Here is a 16,098-nt window from a genome sequence, read left to right on the forward strand (position 1 = left end):
GGAAAGAAAGACCCCTTCCCCCTCTCACCCTGCAACATGTTATCCATTTACCCCAAAGAATGTAACCACACCTAACCCAGTAGTTTTCCACTCCTGACTAACCCTAGAGACCCTACCAACCCCCCCTGACGTAGCAGAGTCCCCCAAGACTATTTAAACCCATGAGATAAGATAATAAAGGCTTTCGACCGTCCACCACACTGGTGCCTGCGTGTGTCCTTGGCCCGAGTGGCCCAGGGGAGACTGGGCTGCCGTGCTGTTCCTTGAAACCAGGTCGCCTTGCCTTCCCCTGAAGGCAACACACGTGAAAGCACGATGCGAGCCACCAGCTATTTGCAAGGTAAAGCTAAAAGTTTATTCTCTGACTCCAACTTTTATACTCTCCCGAAGGTGACATTGGATTGGAGAGTGAATGGGCCACCTCTCCAAAGACATTGGACAAACCACTAGTACATCAAGTTTCTCCACCCCCATAAAAGAATGTAAACAATTTGTTGTACACAGAAATTGTGTGGGAAGGTTCTCCAACAGAATGTAAACTCAGAAGGCTTTAGAAAATCTTAAGATTCACGGTGACATGACTTAACCTTACTTACAGGCTTGACTGGCTCAGCTATCCAAGGCAATCAAACCCCTCAGAGAGCAGCATTTCTGCCACATTTCTCTCATCACAGGCACTCCTGTGTGCACACAGACACAAAGAGTCACTACAAGGCACCTGTGAGAAATTCCCCTGAGCAAAGGGAAATGCTCCCTGTGGAGGCTTTGGCATCTCCCCAGGGGATGAAGGGTTGAGCCTGGAGCAGACAGTGTCTGTGATGAGCTCCAGAGGATCTGAGCCCAGGGGCTGCTGGCCAAGGCCCTGATCCAGTGAGCATTTCTCAGCTGGCAGGGTGGCCTGAGAAGGGGAGAGGGGAATGCACCAGCACAGGAACCATGGAACCAAAGGACAATTGTGACACTGTGGGGCCATGTGAGACCAAGGGACCATTGGGACACTGTGAGTCCTCATGGATTCATGGACACCACTGTGACATTGCTGGGCCTCATGGAAGCAAGGGGACCCTAGTGACGCCGTGTGCCTCAGTGGAATGTAGGCATCATTGTGACACTGTGAGGCCCCATCCAACCAAGGCTCCATTGGGACACTGCGAGACCCCACGGAAACAAAGCTCCAGGGTAACACAGAGAGGCTGCCTGTAATCAGTGCTCCATTGGGACACTGTGGAGCCAAAGGAGACCGTTGTGACACTGCAAACCCCCATGGTCCATTGGTCCAAAGGTCCATTGTGACATTGCAGGACTCATGGAACAGAGGAGTCACATGACACTGTGGGGCCTGTGGAACCATGGAGACCACTGTGACACTGCAAGGCCTCATGGAATCATTAGGACTGTTATATGTGTGTAGGATAATTCGTGCAAATAAAATTGTCATCTATTTTATAGTTATGTGCTGTTAAGTTATACTCTTATAAGAAGTTTTTAAATCGCACAAGCCAGCAACAGCGATTGCAACACCATGTCAAAGCCACCTGGACAAGAGAGGGAGGACTTTATTTACAAGCAAACACAAGTGGCCAGCCCAGAGAGGGATCATGCATCAAGGTTGTCCGAGAAACACCCGGACGATAAATACATGATAAATATCCGAGACTGAGATAGTCAGAGCCATCAGGGAAGTACATCTCAATACTGAATTCTGGGACTGCAAACACAGGTGTTCATCACTCTCTGGACATGTATTGTTCAACTTGCCACAGAGAAAAGAACTCCACATGAATACATGCACTCCAGAAAGGAAGAAAAGGGACTCTGCTTCAGGCAAGAAAAATCTTGTAAAAATCAGTCAAAGAGGACGGTCGGTGTGAAGCATAGAGGACACTCTGCTGCATCTGTCAAACCTGTGTCTTACCCGGTGGCAATCCCGGGCTCCACACTGTTATAGCGGCTTTTTTTCATTTTTCTCAAAATTTATATTTGGTACATTTAATACATTTTATTAAATTAATAACTAATAACTTGGAGATTCACATTTATAACATGTTTATCGCATTCTGTTTTCAATGATAAGCACAGCTACCCCAACATAAATTGACAAACAATGATTTAATGGATCCGGCTACTGTTAACTATGAACAAAGCCTATTTATCTACTTCTGCTAACTCAGCAACATCTAATTTATCTATCATCTTAACTTCCCTAAAATTCTTAATTCTTCAAAATGAATGTCTCACAGAGGATCAGAAACGGGACATCACTCCATGATCCATGTGATCTAGTGAAGCAAACTTTATTATAAAGAAAACTATATTTTATATCTATAAAACTATATATTTAAATGTTCTAATGTCCATGTCCCTCTAGCTAATACATCATTGACCAATCCTAACTGTCCACAAATCAAAGACTAAACGCTAATTGGATAACCTAATTCTACACATGTATTGCTGTGGTCATCTGGCCGACCCTTAGTCCTGTTTTTTTTTCACTTTCTCAAAGTTCGCTGACAACTTGCTGATTCTTGCTGACTCTTCTTCTGTCTACAAGGATTCACTGTCCTTGGTCCTTGAACTGATTACTTGGTTACCAGAAGCCTGGATTGTGCATCTGCTGAACGTGTCCATTATTCTGCAAAAATTCCTCAACATCCCCCAGTTTGGCAGAACGTGAATTGGCTTCTCTGGTGAGCTTAGAGTTTGATAGCTTGCACTTGTTAGTGAAGAACTTTGAATGTGTTCATTTTTCCGCAAGCGAGGAGGGTTTGAGCAGGCTGCCTGAGGTGTATCAACAGCTTGCACCATGGCCAAGTGTGGGAGTGAAGACCTGCCTTCCGAGAACTGGGAAATGTTTGTGCTTGACAATGAGAAGAGAAACGGTGAGCGTGAGACTGAGAGCACACCAGAAACATCACCTCTGAGCTGCAGAAGGACACTTTACCAGAGACATCCCCAGCTCAGACATAGAAATGCAGGCAACAGACACTGGCAGACATTGTTACCATGACTGTTCCTGACCAAAATCCACCTTATCCTTCCTGTGGTTCCTGGGTGAACTGTGTGTTGGGCTTGATTGAACATCTGAGGGTAGTCCATGGGAAAAGGAGGGTTTGTTTTCGGTGTGCTAAATGTGAGTAAGAGATGAGTTATTATCACAGCATTGTTTGTCACCTTCCTAAATGCAGGGAAACAGCAGAAATGGCTTCAGCCAGGGAGTGGATCTGTGAGGTATGTAGCAGGGACTTCAAGACAAAAATTGGTCTGAGACAACCCAAAAGATTAGGACACTCATGGGTGAGAAATCAGGAAATGGTCGCTGTTTCCCACCCAAAACAGACTTCCAAGCCCACAAAAGATGCTGGACTAAAGTGGAGGAAGAACTACTGATAAGATTGGAGGCCCAGTTTGAGGGGAAAAAAACAATCAATAAACTCATTGAAGAACACACATCACAAGCAAAAACAGCTAAAGAAATCAGCACTAAAAGGAGATTTTTGCTCAAGAAACCATCTGAGGAGGTAGATAAGGAACCTGGAATGAGTCATGGAACCAGGAGAGCCACTGTGTGCCTGAGAAGGGACTTGGACATGGATCTTGAGAGGAGTCAGACGCCTGGGAGACCAGGGGCTGAAAGGAAAACAGATCCCAAGATGAGTCACCACTCTGATAAGGACAACAACAGCTGGGAAACACTAAGAGACAGAGGGAGGGGCAGCTGCAGGCCCATTATCTCAGAACCCTCAGTGAAATGCTATCAGCTGGGACAATTAACACCTTCCCAAGGGCCTTCAAGCTCTTACCAGGAGATGCATTCAACAATGAGCAGAGGACTGCTTCTGATCAGTCTTGAATCAGTAAGCCAGATAAGAACAGCAAGCAAGCAAAGAGCAAAATGGGGAGCCAGGAAAAAGGACCATGAAGACTTTTTCAAAAGTGGATGAAAAGAAGAGCATTTAAGAAAAGTAGTTTTCTTCCCTTCCAGGACCTGCTCCTTCTAGATAGGGCCAAACTTCCTAAAATTATCCTGAATGACATAGTGTTTGTCCTGTGAAATCCCACCCAGACAACTTTTTAAGGCCCAGCAGGAACACCTGGAACATTTGATAGCCTTGGGAACTTCCAAATTAAGGGAAAACTGACAATAGTGCTTTCAGAGAATTAGTTATGGCAAAAGAAATGGAGAAAAATGTGCAGGAGATGAGTAAAATCTCAGCTCCCAGTCCAGACGGGATTACTCCAAGAGACATCAAGAAGAGGGATTGTCATATGTTGACAAGAAAGTGAGTTTTCCTGGGAAGTTATAGCCAAACCAATCAGTGGTCAGATTTGAATATTGACACCTGGTGTGACCACTGAAGGCATTGGACACACCTCAGAGGACACAGGGGATTAAAAGCAGAGAATTCTCAAGGGAAGTCTCTTCTGTTGTTGCGGTCAGTGAAGAGTTCAATCTTCCCCTGCCCAGCCACAGTCTGGGCTGGGGAGGGGTAACCATGCGGCCGAGGCTGAGGTGGGCCAGGAGTGCCGGACAGGGAAGGGGGTGAAGAGAATGGAACCCGGCCAGCCCCTGCAGGACAGAGGGGTGGAGAAACACTGAGAATTGATTTATTTGAGTGGTGGTTATTTGATTGAAGGCCTAAGATTTTGTCTCACTGTGTTTTGGTGGAAATTGGGTGGGGCAAAAAGGAATGTTTTGGAAGGTTTTCATTCTGAATTCTCAGTGTTCCTTTTATTATAGTTGTAGGTACATTTAGATTTTTTCTTTATTTCTAAGCTTGGGTCTGCTCTGCTCTGACTCTGGTCACATCTCACAGTAGCCATTAGAGGAAAATATTTTCATGGGTGCCCTAGCACTACGCCTGCACTGACCTATGACAAAGTGGAACAAAACTGCATCTGTTTTTCTTACAGAGAAGTGGATTCGCCATCCCAGGAATTGTCCAAGTGCAGAAGCTTTGTGCAACCTGACATAGTGAAGTGCCGTCCCCTCCCCAAGGATGGAATTCCTGTTGTGTGGATTCTCTGATGTGCTGGGTGACCTCACAAGGCTTCTGGCCAGAATGTCTGCTGAGGGCAGCCAGGCTGCTGCAGTAGCAGTGACCTCACAGCCATCACCTGGATGATGACAGCACTGTCTCCTGGGCCTGGCTCTCCCCTTTCCTCTGCTCCTGCCTTGTCTCTGCTGGCATGAAGAGTTTTGTCACCAATATCTTGTCGCCAAGGAGCTGGGGCCAATTGCTTCCCAGTCAGACTCCTGGAGCACAAGTGGCTTTCCAGAGCACAGCAAGGAATGAGCCCTGAGGCAGCACCTCTGCAGCGGTGGCCACCAGGCCGCATTGCCAAGGGAGGCTTCTGGCCATGCCCTGCAAGCAGCTACTGCTGCCAAGGTCCCTTTGGTGCCTCAGGTTGTCCCTGCCACAGCTCTCAGCATGGCACTCTGCCCTTGTGCTCGAGGCCTTCCCTGTGCTGGGGCTGGCCTGGGGCTTTTCCTGCAGCGGGACTTGCCCTGCTCATGGCACAGGAAAGGTAGTTCCTGCTGGAGCAGGAGGCTCAGCCTGCAATGGGCTCAAACCACTCCAGCATGGTCCTGTTGACTTCAAAAATTCCTTCCTGGAGCAGAATATCCTAATAGTTGCAGCTCCTATGCTGTGGAGTAAATAACATTGATTAAGATCTTCCTGTCTAATCATGATCAGAATCCATCAGAGCTGTATTTCTCAGAATCACAGAATAATGAGGTTGAAGTGACCTCTAAGATCATCAAGTCCAACCTATGCCCTAACACCTCAACTAGTCTATAGCACCAAGTGCCATGTTCAGTCTTTTTTGAAACACATCCAGAGATGGTGATTCTACCACCTCCCTGGGAAGAAAATTCCAGTATTTTATTATTCTTTTGGTGAAAATTTTTTTCCTAATATCCAATCTGCAACTTCCCTGACGTAGCTTGAGACTGTGTCCTCTTGTTCTGTTGGTTGCTTCCCAGTGGAAGAGACCAACCCACACCTGTCTACAACCTCCCTTCAGGAAGTTGTAGAGAGCAATAAGGTCACCTCTAAGCCTCCTCTTCTCCAGACTAAACAACCCCAGTTCCTTCAAATGTTCCTCCTAGGGCTTGTGTTCCAAGCCCCTCACCAGCCTTGTTGCCCTCCTCTGGACGTGCTCAAGCATCTCAACGTCCTTCCCAAATGAGGGGCCCAGAACTGAACACAGAACTCAAGGTGAAGTCTCACCAGCACCGAGTACAGGGGAAGAATGACCTCCCTGCTCCTGCTGGTCACACAATTCCTAATGCAGGCCAGGATGCCATTGGCTTCCTGGCCACCAAGGCACATTGCTGGCCCATATTATATCGGCTATCAACAAGCACCCTCAGGTCCCTTTTTGCCTGAACATTGTCCAGCCACTCTGTCCCCAGCTTGTAACATTGTAGGGGATTTTTGTGGCCAAAATGTAGAACTTGGCACTTAGACTTATTAAACTTCATGCTGTTGGACTCTGCCCATCTATCCAACTGATCTAAGTCTCTCTGCAGAGCCCTCCTTCCTCCCAGTAGATCAACACAAGCTCACAGCTTTGTGTCATCTGCAAATTTACTAATGATGGACTTGATGCCCTCATCCCTGTCATCTATAAAAATATTAAATAGAACTGGTCCCAGTAGAGAGCCCTGAAGGACACCACTGGTGACTGTCCCCAGCTGGATGTGGCACCATTCACCACCACTCTCTGGGCCCAGCCATCCAGCCTGTTCCTAACCCAGCAAAGAGTGCTCCTGTCCAAGCCATGGGCTGCCAGCTTCTCCAGGACTGTGCTGTGGGAGACAGTATCAAAGGCCTTGCTGAAGTCTAAATAACCAACATCCACAGCCCTTCCTGCATCCACCAGATGGATCACCTGGTCATAGAAGGAGACCAGGTTGCTCAGACATGATCTGCCCTTTGTAAAACCCATGCTGCCTGGGTCTGGTACCCTGGCCATCCTGTAAGTGCTGTGTGATAGCACTCAGTATGAACTGTTCCATTATATTTCTAGAAATATATATCTGGTATTCCATTGCTAATCCTGTGGGACAAAATGCATTGAAGTTCAATTCCACCTGTCCAATCTTTTACACCTCTGAGAAAGTCTGGGGCTGGGATTGGATCCAGCCATTCAGAGGCTCCTCTCTTCAAAGAAATTTTAGAAGTCTAGGGGTTCTGGAGGATTTGGGGGTTTCAGGGCGGCTGCTGGGTATCATTTCTCCACCGCATGGCTCAGCAGGAGTTTCTCCAATAAAGAAATAAAGATTTTGCCTGAAGCTCCCACTCTGCCCATGACAGGAACACCTTTGAGTGTCTGGAACATCCTGGCTGTTTGGCAGCCTGGGGACTCCTGGGATGTCACCGTGGGGCCCCTGTGAGTGCCTGTGACTGACCGGTGCCTTTGCAGCCCAAGGTCTCCTGGGATGTCACCATGGAATGTTTGTGACTGCCTCTGACCACACAGCCCTTTCCATCCCCAGAAAGCCCTGGGAGGTCTCCATGGAGCCCCTGTCTGTGTGTGTGTGACATTCCAGCTCTTGAACAGCCTGGAGAGTCTCGGAAAGTCCTCATGGAACCCCTCTGAGTGTATGTAACAAATCTAATCCTAAGAAGGCAATCATCCCCAGCCCCTGTTGCTATGGTCAGTTTCCATGACAACCATCCCCAGCCCCTGTTGCTATGGTCAGTTTCCATGACAACCATCCCCAGCCCCTGTGGCTATGGTCAGTTTCCATGGCAACCATCCCCAGCCCCTGTGGCTATGGTCAGTTTCCATGACAACCATCCCCAGCCCCTGTGGCTATGGTCAGTTTCCATGACAACCATCCCCAGCCCCTGTTGCTGTGGTCAGTTTCCATGGCAACCATCCCCAGCCCCTGTTGCTATGGTCAGTCCCTGGGCAGTTCCATGGAGACCCCATGCCAGGGGTGGCTGCCATGGACACCAGCTCAGGCCTGGAGCCAGAGCCTGTTGCCATGGCAAACATTGGCACTTCCATCCCCAGGGTCATGGGATCCCAGAACCACAGAATCTTTGGCTGAGCTGGGCGGGATCCATCAGGATCTTCGAATCCAGCTGCTGGCCCTGCACAGGACACCTCAACAATGCCAGCCTGGGCCTGGCACTGGTGTCCAATTGCTGCTGGAGCTCAGAGAGCCCTGGAGCTGTGACCCTTCCCTGGGGAGCCTGGGCAGTGCCCCAGAAGCCTCTGGGAAAATCCTTTTCCTGAGATCCAAGCTAAGGCTGCCCCGACTCAGCTGCAGCTGTTCCCTCCAGTCCTGTCCCTGGGCACCAGAGTGAAGAGGTTTCCGCATTCCCCAGGCAGGGACTCACTCCCAAGGCTGTTGCCATGGCCACCAAGGCTGGGAGCAGCTCACAATCCTGGTTTCCATGGGCCAGGGTTTAGGAATGGGACTCCTCAATTTCCTGCTCCCAGTAATACTGCAGTGCAGCTCGCTGCCCTCCTGCATCCCATGGAAGACAGAAAAGGCAAAGAGCCTGGGCTAAGAACAATTTACTGGGAACAGGAACCACATAAGGAACAAACAGAAACAGAAACAATATTGAACAGGAACAGAAACAACACTGAACACAGAGATCATAAGAAAAACTATTTACAGGGAAAAGTACATCACCACTGACTGTCTCTTCCCAGACATGTATTTCTTCCTTCCTGGAAAGGATGCCCTTCTCCTTGGGGGAGAGAGAGAGTCCCTTTCCTGCCCCTGGCAATGACATCAGTGTGGGAGTGAATGTAATTACAATGCAATGGCCAGACCCTCCCATCATTTGATCCCACATCATGTCATTGGCAGGGGCAGGAAAAGGGACAGGTGTCTTCCCAGCATGGATCACAGGGAACATGGGTCACCAGGTCTCTTCGCAATGTGGGTCCTCCAATGGGGGATAAATCTGGAGCAGCACAAAGCTCTTCCTGCAGTTGGGGCATTTGCAGGGCTTTGCTTACTGGTGCCTCCGTTGGTGTCTGGTCAAGTTAGACCTCTGGGTGAAGCTCTTCCCACACCGGGGACACCTGTACGGCCTCTCCCCGGTGTGGATGCGCTGGTGCCTGACAAGGTGGGAGTTATGCTTGAAGCCCTGCCCGCAGTCAGGGCAGCGGAAGGGCCTCTCGGCTGTGTGAATCCGCTCATGCAGAAGGAGATGGGAGCTGGTGTGAAACCTTTTTGGACACTCAGGACACTCGTAAGGCCTCTCCCCGGTGTGGATGCGTTGGTGGGCGATGAGCTCAGAGCTGCACCTGAAGCCCTTCCCACACTCCCCACACTCGTAGGCCCATTCCCTGGTGTGGATCACCTGGTGACGAAGCAGGTCAGAGCTCTGTCTGAAGCTCTTCCCACACTCCAGGCACTTGTAGGGCTTCTCCCTATCCTGAAGCTGCTCATGGACCACCAGCTCTGACCTCTTGCTGAAGCTCTGTCCACCTTCCTGGCACAGGCTGGGTCTTTCATCCTCAGAGCACCCTGGGCTGCGTTTGGAGGCCCTCCACATGCGGGATCCCTGGGGCTTTTGCTCCTTGCTGGATTCCTGTTCCATGGAGCCGCTCAAAACAGCCTCTTCCATGAGGTTCTGGCATGGGGATTTGTCCTCCCTGGTCTCCATCTTCAGCTCCTTGTCTGGCAAGGAAGGACAAAGACAGGATGGTATTCACCTCTGTGCCTGAGGAAACAATCCTTTACTAAGAAAATTTTTAAAATACAAATGCAATAGAACAAACAACAAAACCCCTACTGACCGAGTCCGACACCCTGTGGGTCAGGGTGTTGGCAGCAGTCCCATTAAATGGTGGCTGAGGTCCTCCTGCAGTGACAGCTGTGTCTCTGTTGAAGCAGTTATCCTGAAGAAGGGTGAAGTTTTCTTCTGAAGGTCCAGTGGTGGTGGAGATGGGCCTGGTCTTTCTCTGGGAATCCAGTGGAGCTGAAAGCTGCTTTTCTGGGAATCCAGTAGGAAAAGGCAGGCTGTGGTGTTTCAAGGCTCAGATTATATCCAGGTAGGAATGCTGGCTCCTCCCTCTGGGTGGAGCATCGCACAATGGGATGATGTCATTTTTATCAGTCATGCACTTTTATCAGTCATGCATTTTTATCACTCAATGGCCCATTAGCAGAAGATATTTCCCGAGGGATGATTGGTTATGGAAGAGATAAAGTCAGCTTCCTAATTAACTTCCTAATGATAACTGCTCCCACCTTTAACAGATGGCAATTGAATACACACACAGCTGAACCTGAGACACTGTTCCAGCCTTGGAAACCAGGATTTGGTAGCAGGACTTGTTAGGGAATGCAAGCCTGTCTGAAAGCAGAGAAAGAATCTCCAGAGCCTTCAACAAGAAATAGAGAGTTGTGTGATAATCATTTCAACATCTTCTCTTTTGGAATTATTTTCTAATGATATTTTCCTTCACTTTTCTTATACTTTTGTACTATTTTGAAGATTTGTATTATCTAAAATTTTGTATTATGTAATATTTTGCAGATTTGTATTTCACTGTTCCTTAAGCTAAGTTGGTGCCTGTGTCTTTGGTGTTGACCCTGCCCTCAGGTGAAACAGGACCCCATCCTGCCTAAGAGTTACCTGGGAAGACAAAAACCCTCACTCCAAAAGTTCCCCTTGCTCCTTGCTCCCCCCACTTTATACACTGAGCAGGATGTCCTATGGGCTGGGGTATCCCAGGGTCAGCTGGGCTCACCTGTGCTGGCTGTGTCCCCTCCCAGCCTCCCCGCAGCCCCAGCCCCTCCCCAGTGTAGCCCAGAGGGGCAGGACAGGCCTTGGCTCAGTGGGAGCTCAGCAAGAGCAAAACCATCTCAGTGTGCTCAGCCCTGTGCTCAGCACCCGGCCCAGCAGTGTCTCAGTGCCAGTGTCTGTGCCATCAGTCCCAACAAGGGGTTTCCATGGCACCTGCCAAGACAGGTGGCCCAGGTGTCACACCCGCTGAGGGCTGCCATGGACACAGTGCCCAGCACTGCCCCTTTCTGTTTGCCTGACCTGGCCTTTGGCCCTGGCACTGCCGTTTGCTGCTGGTTCCGCGGTGCCTGACCGGCCAGCGTGGCACAGGGCAGGTGGCCATGGCACAAGGGCCCAGCAAGGGATCCCCTCTGGCTCCGGGCTGTGACAGCAGCCTTGTGGAACGGCCCAGAACAGGTTTCCATGGCAAACAACCATCACAACGACTCCAGGCATTGGTTGCCGTGGCACCAAACTAAGGAATGGGTCCCTGTGGGTGTTGCTGTGGCACCTGGTGGCACCAAGGAGTGGCACTGCAATTGTGCCTGGAACAGCCCTGGCACCGCTTTGTCCTGAGGGCTGCCACAGCAGCCAAGGGCAGCAGCAGCTCTGCAGGCAAGTGGCCATGGAACCTGGCTGCAGAAAAGGGTCCTGGGCTGGTTTCCAAGGAAACTTGAACAGATGTGGCTTGCCATGGCACCCAAAGCCAGCAGTGGGGTCAGTGCAGTGACCATAGCAAGAGTCCCTTGCAATGGCCCAGTGCAGGTTGGGCTGATGATCCACCCTCACTGCTGGCCCAGGGCAGGTCTGCAATGCTCTTGGAGGCACCTTGGGCTTGGCACACACTTGAGGAGGCTGTCTGTTTTCAATGGGGAAACTCAGGATTTTCATTTGCTACAAAAAGTAAAGAAGGAAAAGCCAACTTTGCCTGAGTGCAACCAGTTCTCCAAGCAAAGCAGGTCCCAGGTGAGTGAAGAGAGACAGGATGGGGATGGGGAATGTGGAGCAAGGTTGTCCATTGTGAAAAATGCCAATCGCTTGTTTTTAGAGTTTTTGATAGTTTAATAATAATAAAATGATTATTAAAATTATAATACAATTGGAGTAATAAAATTTTAAATTAGGACAATAGAAATACAATAAAAACCAAAGAATTACGGACTCTGGATGCTCTCTGGCACTTAAACCACAACAAGCATGCCTTGTGTACAAAGGAATCACCCTTGAAACAATACACTGTTGCATATTCATATATATTTCATGGTTATGCATACATTCTATTTAAAACAAGAACCTCTCCCTGTTATGTGTCAATTGCTTCCTTTAATAACCACAGCGTCTTTCAATCTGAGCAAGGCCTGAAGAAATTAGCTTTTTCTGATAAGAAAACCATAAATTCGTCTTCTATGGAAAATTTAGGTATTTGGTGACAGTTACTTCAAAGCAAGTATCTCATTCCTTAAATAAAACCCCATTGACATAATATTTATTTTAACTACTAAAGCTTCATTTTAACTGTAAAACTACATTTACCATACTCTTAAAATGTTAATACGGCACAACTAATCAATATAGCATGACACATATAGTGAATATCTGCATAGAGCCATATAATATGCATTTTTCACATCCATGCTGGGTCAGACCTCCAGGCACAGCTCTTCTGAACAGGCCAGACCTCCTCAAGAGAGTCCCAGCATCAATATCAGTCACTGAATGTTGTAATCTCCTCTTGTGTAATAAGAACAGCAATAAAAGACACCCTTTAAAACAGGAATACATATTTCCTAGAAGCCCTTTGCAATATCTCTCCATAAATATTGTAGGAAAACTTCTAAATGAATGACACTAGAGGCGAGAGAAATCAAGGCAGAGCCACGGTTTTTCAGGACTGGCTTGATCCTAATGAGCCCCGTGGTGCATTTGGAGCTGAGCCTTGGAACCCCAGGGCCTGAGAGGAGATGGCACAAACCTTTCCAGGAGTCAAAGTCACAGGAAAACCCAGAGTGTCTCAAGGCATTAATGGGTCCCACTGAGCACCATCCCCAACACAGGCTTCTCATGGACTCCTTGTAGGAGTGAATGGGAGGCAAGGATGGCACAAAAACCTCTCAGAGACTCAGTGTTGAAAGGAAATTCCAAAGTACTTTAAAGACCTTGAGTATCTCAAAGCATTAATGAGCCCTACTGAGTGTCAGTACAAAGCTCTCAAAGGACTCATTAAAGCTAATGGGGGTCATAAAGATAACTGGGGCCATGATTGCACAAACCTCTCACAGAGTCTGGATCAGAAGGGAAACATCAAGTACTTTAAAATAATTGAGTTCCTAGAAGTGTTAATGAGCCCACTCTCTGTTGTTTACTGACAAAAACCTCTCCAGGGACTAATTACAGCAGATAATTGGAGGCCAGGATTGCACAAACCTCTCAGAGTCTCCAAGGCAAAAGCAAAAGCCAAAGTCCTTTGAAGAACCTGCAGTCCCTGGGAGCATGAAGGAGCCCCGAGGACCATTCCTGACCAAGGCTCCCCAGGGACTCCTTCCAGCAGATCCTTGAGGCCACTGGGATGTGGGCTGTGGGGGATGCTGAGGGCAGGACCAGGGGGTGACAGTGCCCAGCCTGGCTGGGGCTGTGCCAGGAGGCCCCAGTGCCTCAGCACAAGGTGTCTCCTCACAGCCCTTGGTGGCACAGACCCTGCTGTGCCCCAGGGCACCAAGACTTGTCTTCTCTTTGTCCCCACCTGTCATCACTGCCTCCAGTTCTCTGCTCTGCCCTGCCTGGGGACACTTTCTCCGTTTTGTCCCTCAGTGGGGCCCATTAAATTCAGGGAAACTTTGGGGATGGACTCTGACTTGGAGTTCTGGAGAGGTTTCTGCAGCTCCCTCTCAGGGCCTGATGTTCATGACCTGAGCACAAATCCCCAGAGGGTCATTAAAGTCCTTGGGCTGTGTCTGTGCTGCTGAGATGTGCCGGGCTCCTGGCCCAGAGGCAGCTCCTGGCAAGGGCAGCGCTGCAGAGAGACAGCTCTGGCCAGGAGCAGCTCCTGTGCACAGCGCAGCAGGGCTGGGGCTCTGCCAGGGCATCCCAGAGACACGAGCATGGCACAGACAGAACTCTCAGGGGCTCAGCAATGGCAGGGGCTGTGCAGTGTCCCAGAGGGTCTGTGTCACAGTGGTACCTCTGTGGCTGTGTCACAGAGGCCCAGAGCAGTAATGAGGTCAAAAAGGGGCTGTGTAACAGCACAGATTGGGCTATGACATCACAGAGTTTGTTGTGTGAGGTCATTGAGCAACTACACCATCCTAGAGGGGACTGTGTGACAACACAGAGCAGGCCATGACATCATGGCATGGCTGTATGCCATCATAGAGTGGGCTGTGAGGTCAAAGTTTGTGCTGTGACATTACAGAGTGACAGTATGACATCACAGAGAGGGTTTTGTGACATCTCAGAGGGGGTTGTGTTGTCACAGATATGGCTGTGATATCATAGAGTAGGGTGTGAGGCCATAGAGCCAATTCCACCACCATGGAGGGTGGCTGTGTGACACCAGAGTGGGTTGTGACATCACTGGGTGCCTGAGTAACATCACAGAGCAGGCCGTGACATCACAAAACAGACAGAGATTTCACAGGCTGTAAGAGACAGTCCAAAGTTTCCCTCATCTGCCTCACGATCCATGCAAGTACTGAGACTAAGGCCCTGAAGACCCTGGCAGAAGTTCTGGTCTGGTTGAGGTGGATGCTTGCCAAGTGATTGTTTGCAGGTGTGCGTGCTGTGCACACGGTGCACCACTTTGAGCAGGGACTGGCAATTAGCAGCTTGCTCTGTACACTTACACTGGCTTCAGGATCCCTGCTCCCCATGAATTTGCCCACCTCTTGGCCAGATACCACTCGCTTTGGAGAACTTTGGTGACCCCCCATGGAAGATCCCTCATCTGCCTCACGACCGCCATCAAGGACGGAGGTTGAAGCCCCCCCCAAGGACTGAGACTGAGACCCCTAAGATTTTAACACAGAGGCGATGGCCTGACTGAAGCGGGATGTCTGCCAAGCGTTACCTGCAGATGTGCTCGCTGCACCAAGACTGGTTTCCCAGGGAAAGCAATCCTGAATCAATGAGGACTGCTCACAGCTGGGGCTGGTTTGTCCTGTTTGGAACACGGCTGTCTGTACTTGTTCTCAACGGACTTATTCTCCACTGTCCTGTACCTGCTTCCTCAACATATTAAAAAAAAGCCCTGAGTTAACTAAAGTCTTTGAGATTCTCCTTGACATGTCAAGAGGGAACTATGGGCTGGAGCATGAGGATTTTGTCTCTCCATTCATAGCTATTCCTCTCCACTCTTTTTCTCTCTCTCTTTCTACCCTTTATCTCCTTTCTAATCCTTCTACGGCATTTGCTGTGGGCACTCAATAAAAGGTGCATTTGTTTTGATTAATACTGAAAATCCCTTCTATGTGGTTTTTGCGCTCTGAGATCAGGAAAACAAACCATCATGATTCCTGCTTGCACTAGAGGATAGTGACACGGGCTGACTTTGTGATATCAGAGTCTTCTGTGACATCACAACACAAGTGTATGACATCACAGAGTGATAGACCAGCATTGGTGCTCAGACACCACAAGGGGATATGATAGATCTCAGGGTGGGCTGTGACATAACAGGAGGCAGTGTGACATCTCAGGGGCTCTGTGACCTTACTGGGGAGGTCACTTCAACCCAGCTCCCACTCACAGTTCCTCCCAGAGAAGTCCAAAGCTGCTCATGCACCGTGGGATCCCGTGTCCCTCTGGGTCCCCCTGCCCCTGGCGCCGCAGCCTCCCCCTGAGGATGTTCTAGGAGATCAACCCCAGAGCCTGACACGGGGACAGGGGCTCAGGGCCGTCAAAGTTGGAACAGGGAGACAGGGACCCCCTAGCAGCATCCCTGTGCCCCCAGGGCCAGAGCTTGGCATGGGCTCCTTCACCCTCTTATGAATGAGGGCTTGAGAGCACTTTAAAAATCCCCAGCAGGGGAGTAGCATAAAACCGAGTTAATATTAAGCGACAGCACCACAGAGTTCCTTGGCAAGAGTCACTCTGCTCCTGACTGGACACTTCAGGCACACCAAGGGAACAAAGCAGCAACAAAACCAAACAAAACCCAGGCAATCAAACCAGAAATGAGCCAAGAACTGTCCCGGTGTCGGTGTGTTTGTGTGTTTCTGTGTGTGTGTGTGTGTGTGTGTGTGTGTGTGTGTGTGTTTGTGTGTGAGGAAAGGACAGTGAGGGCAAGGATAAAAGGAATACAGCCTAAAAGCTAAACAGAGCTGTGGAATAACAC

The 16,098-nt window shown here is 49.3% G+C and overlaps 1 protein-coding gene across 1 annotated transcript; it reads right to left on the reverse strand.

The window, feature by feature from the left end:
• Positions 1–7,938: 7,938 nt before the first annotated feature.
• On the reverse strand, positions 7,939–9,796 carry LOC146764513 (uncharacterized). The gene has a single exon (XM_085564383.1). The coding sequence runs from the start codon at positions 9,642–9,644 to the stop codon at positions 8,988–8,990; it is 657 nt and encodes a 218-aa protein (XP_085420509.1). The 5' UTR covers positions 9,645–9,796; the 3' UTR covers positions 7,939–8,987.
• Between the last annotated feature and the right edge of the window lie 6,302 nt (positions 9,797–16,098).

The sequence above is a fragment of the Lonchura striata genome, chromosome 33 (assembly GCF_050655825.1).
Source record: "Lonchura striata isolate lonStrDom1 chromosome 33, ASM5065582v1, whole genome shotgun sequence".
NCBI lineage: Eukaryota > Metazoa > Chordata > Aves > Passeriformes > Estrildidae > Lonchura > Lonchura striata.

What these genes read in the sequence shown, in the direction of transcription:
- LOC146764513 (XM_085564383.1), bottom strand. Translation starts at nt 9,644, where the DNA reads ATGGAGACCAGGGAGGACAAATCCCCATGCCAGAACCTCATGGAAGAG.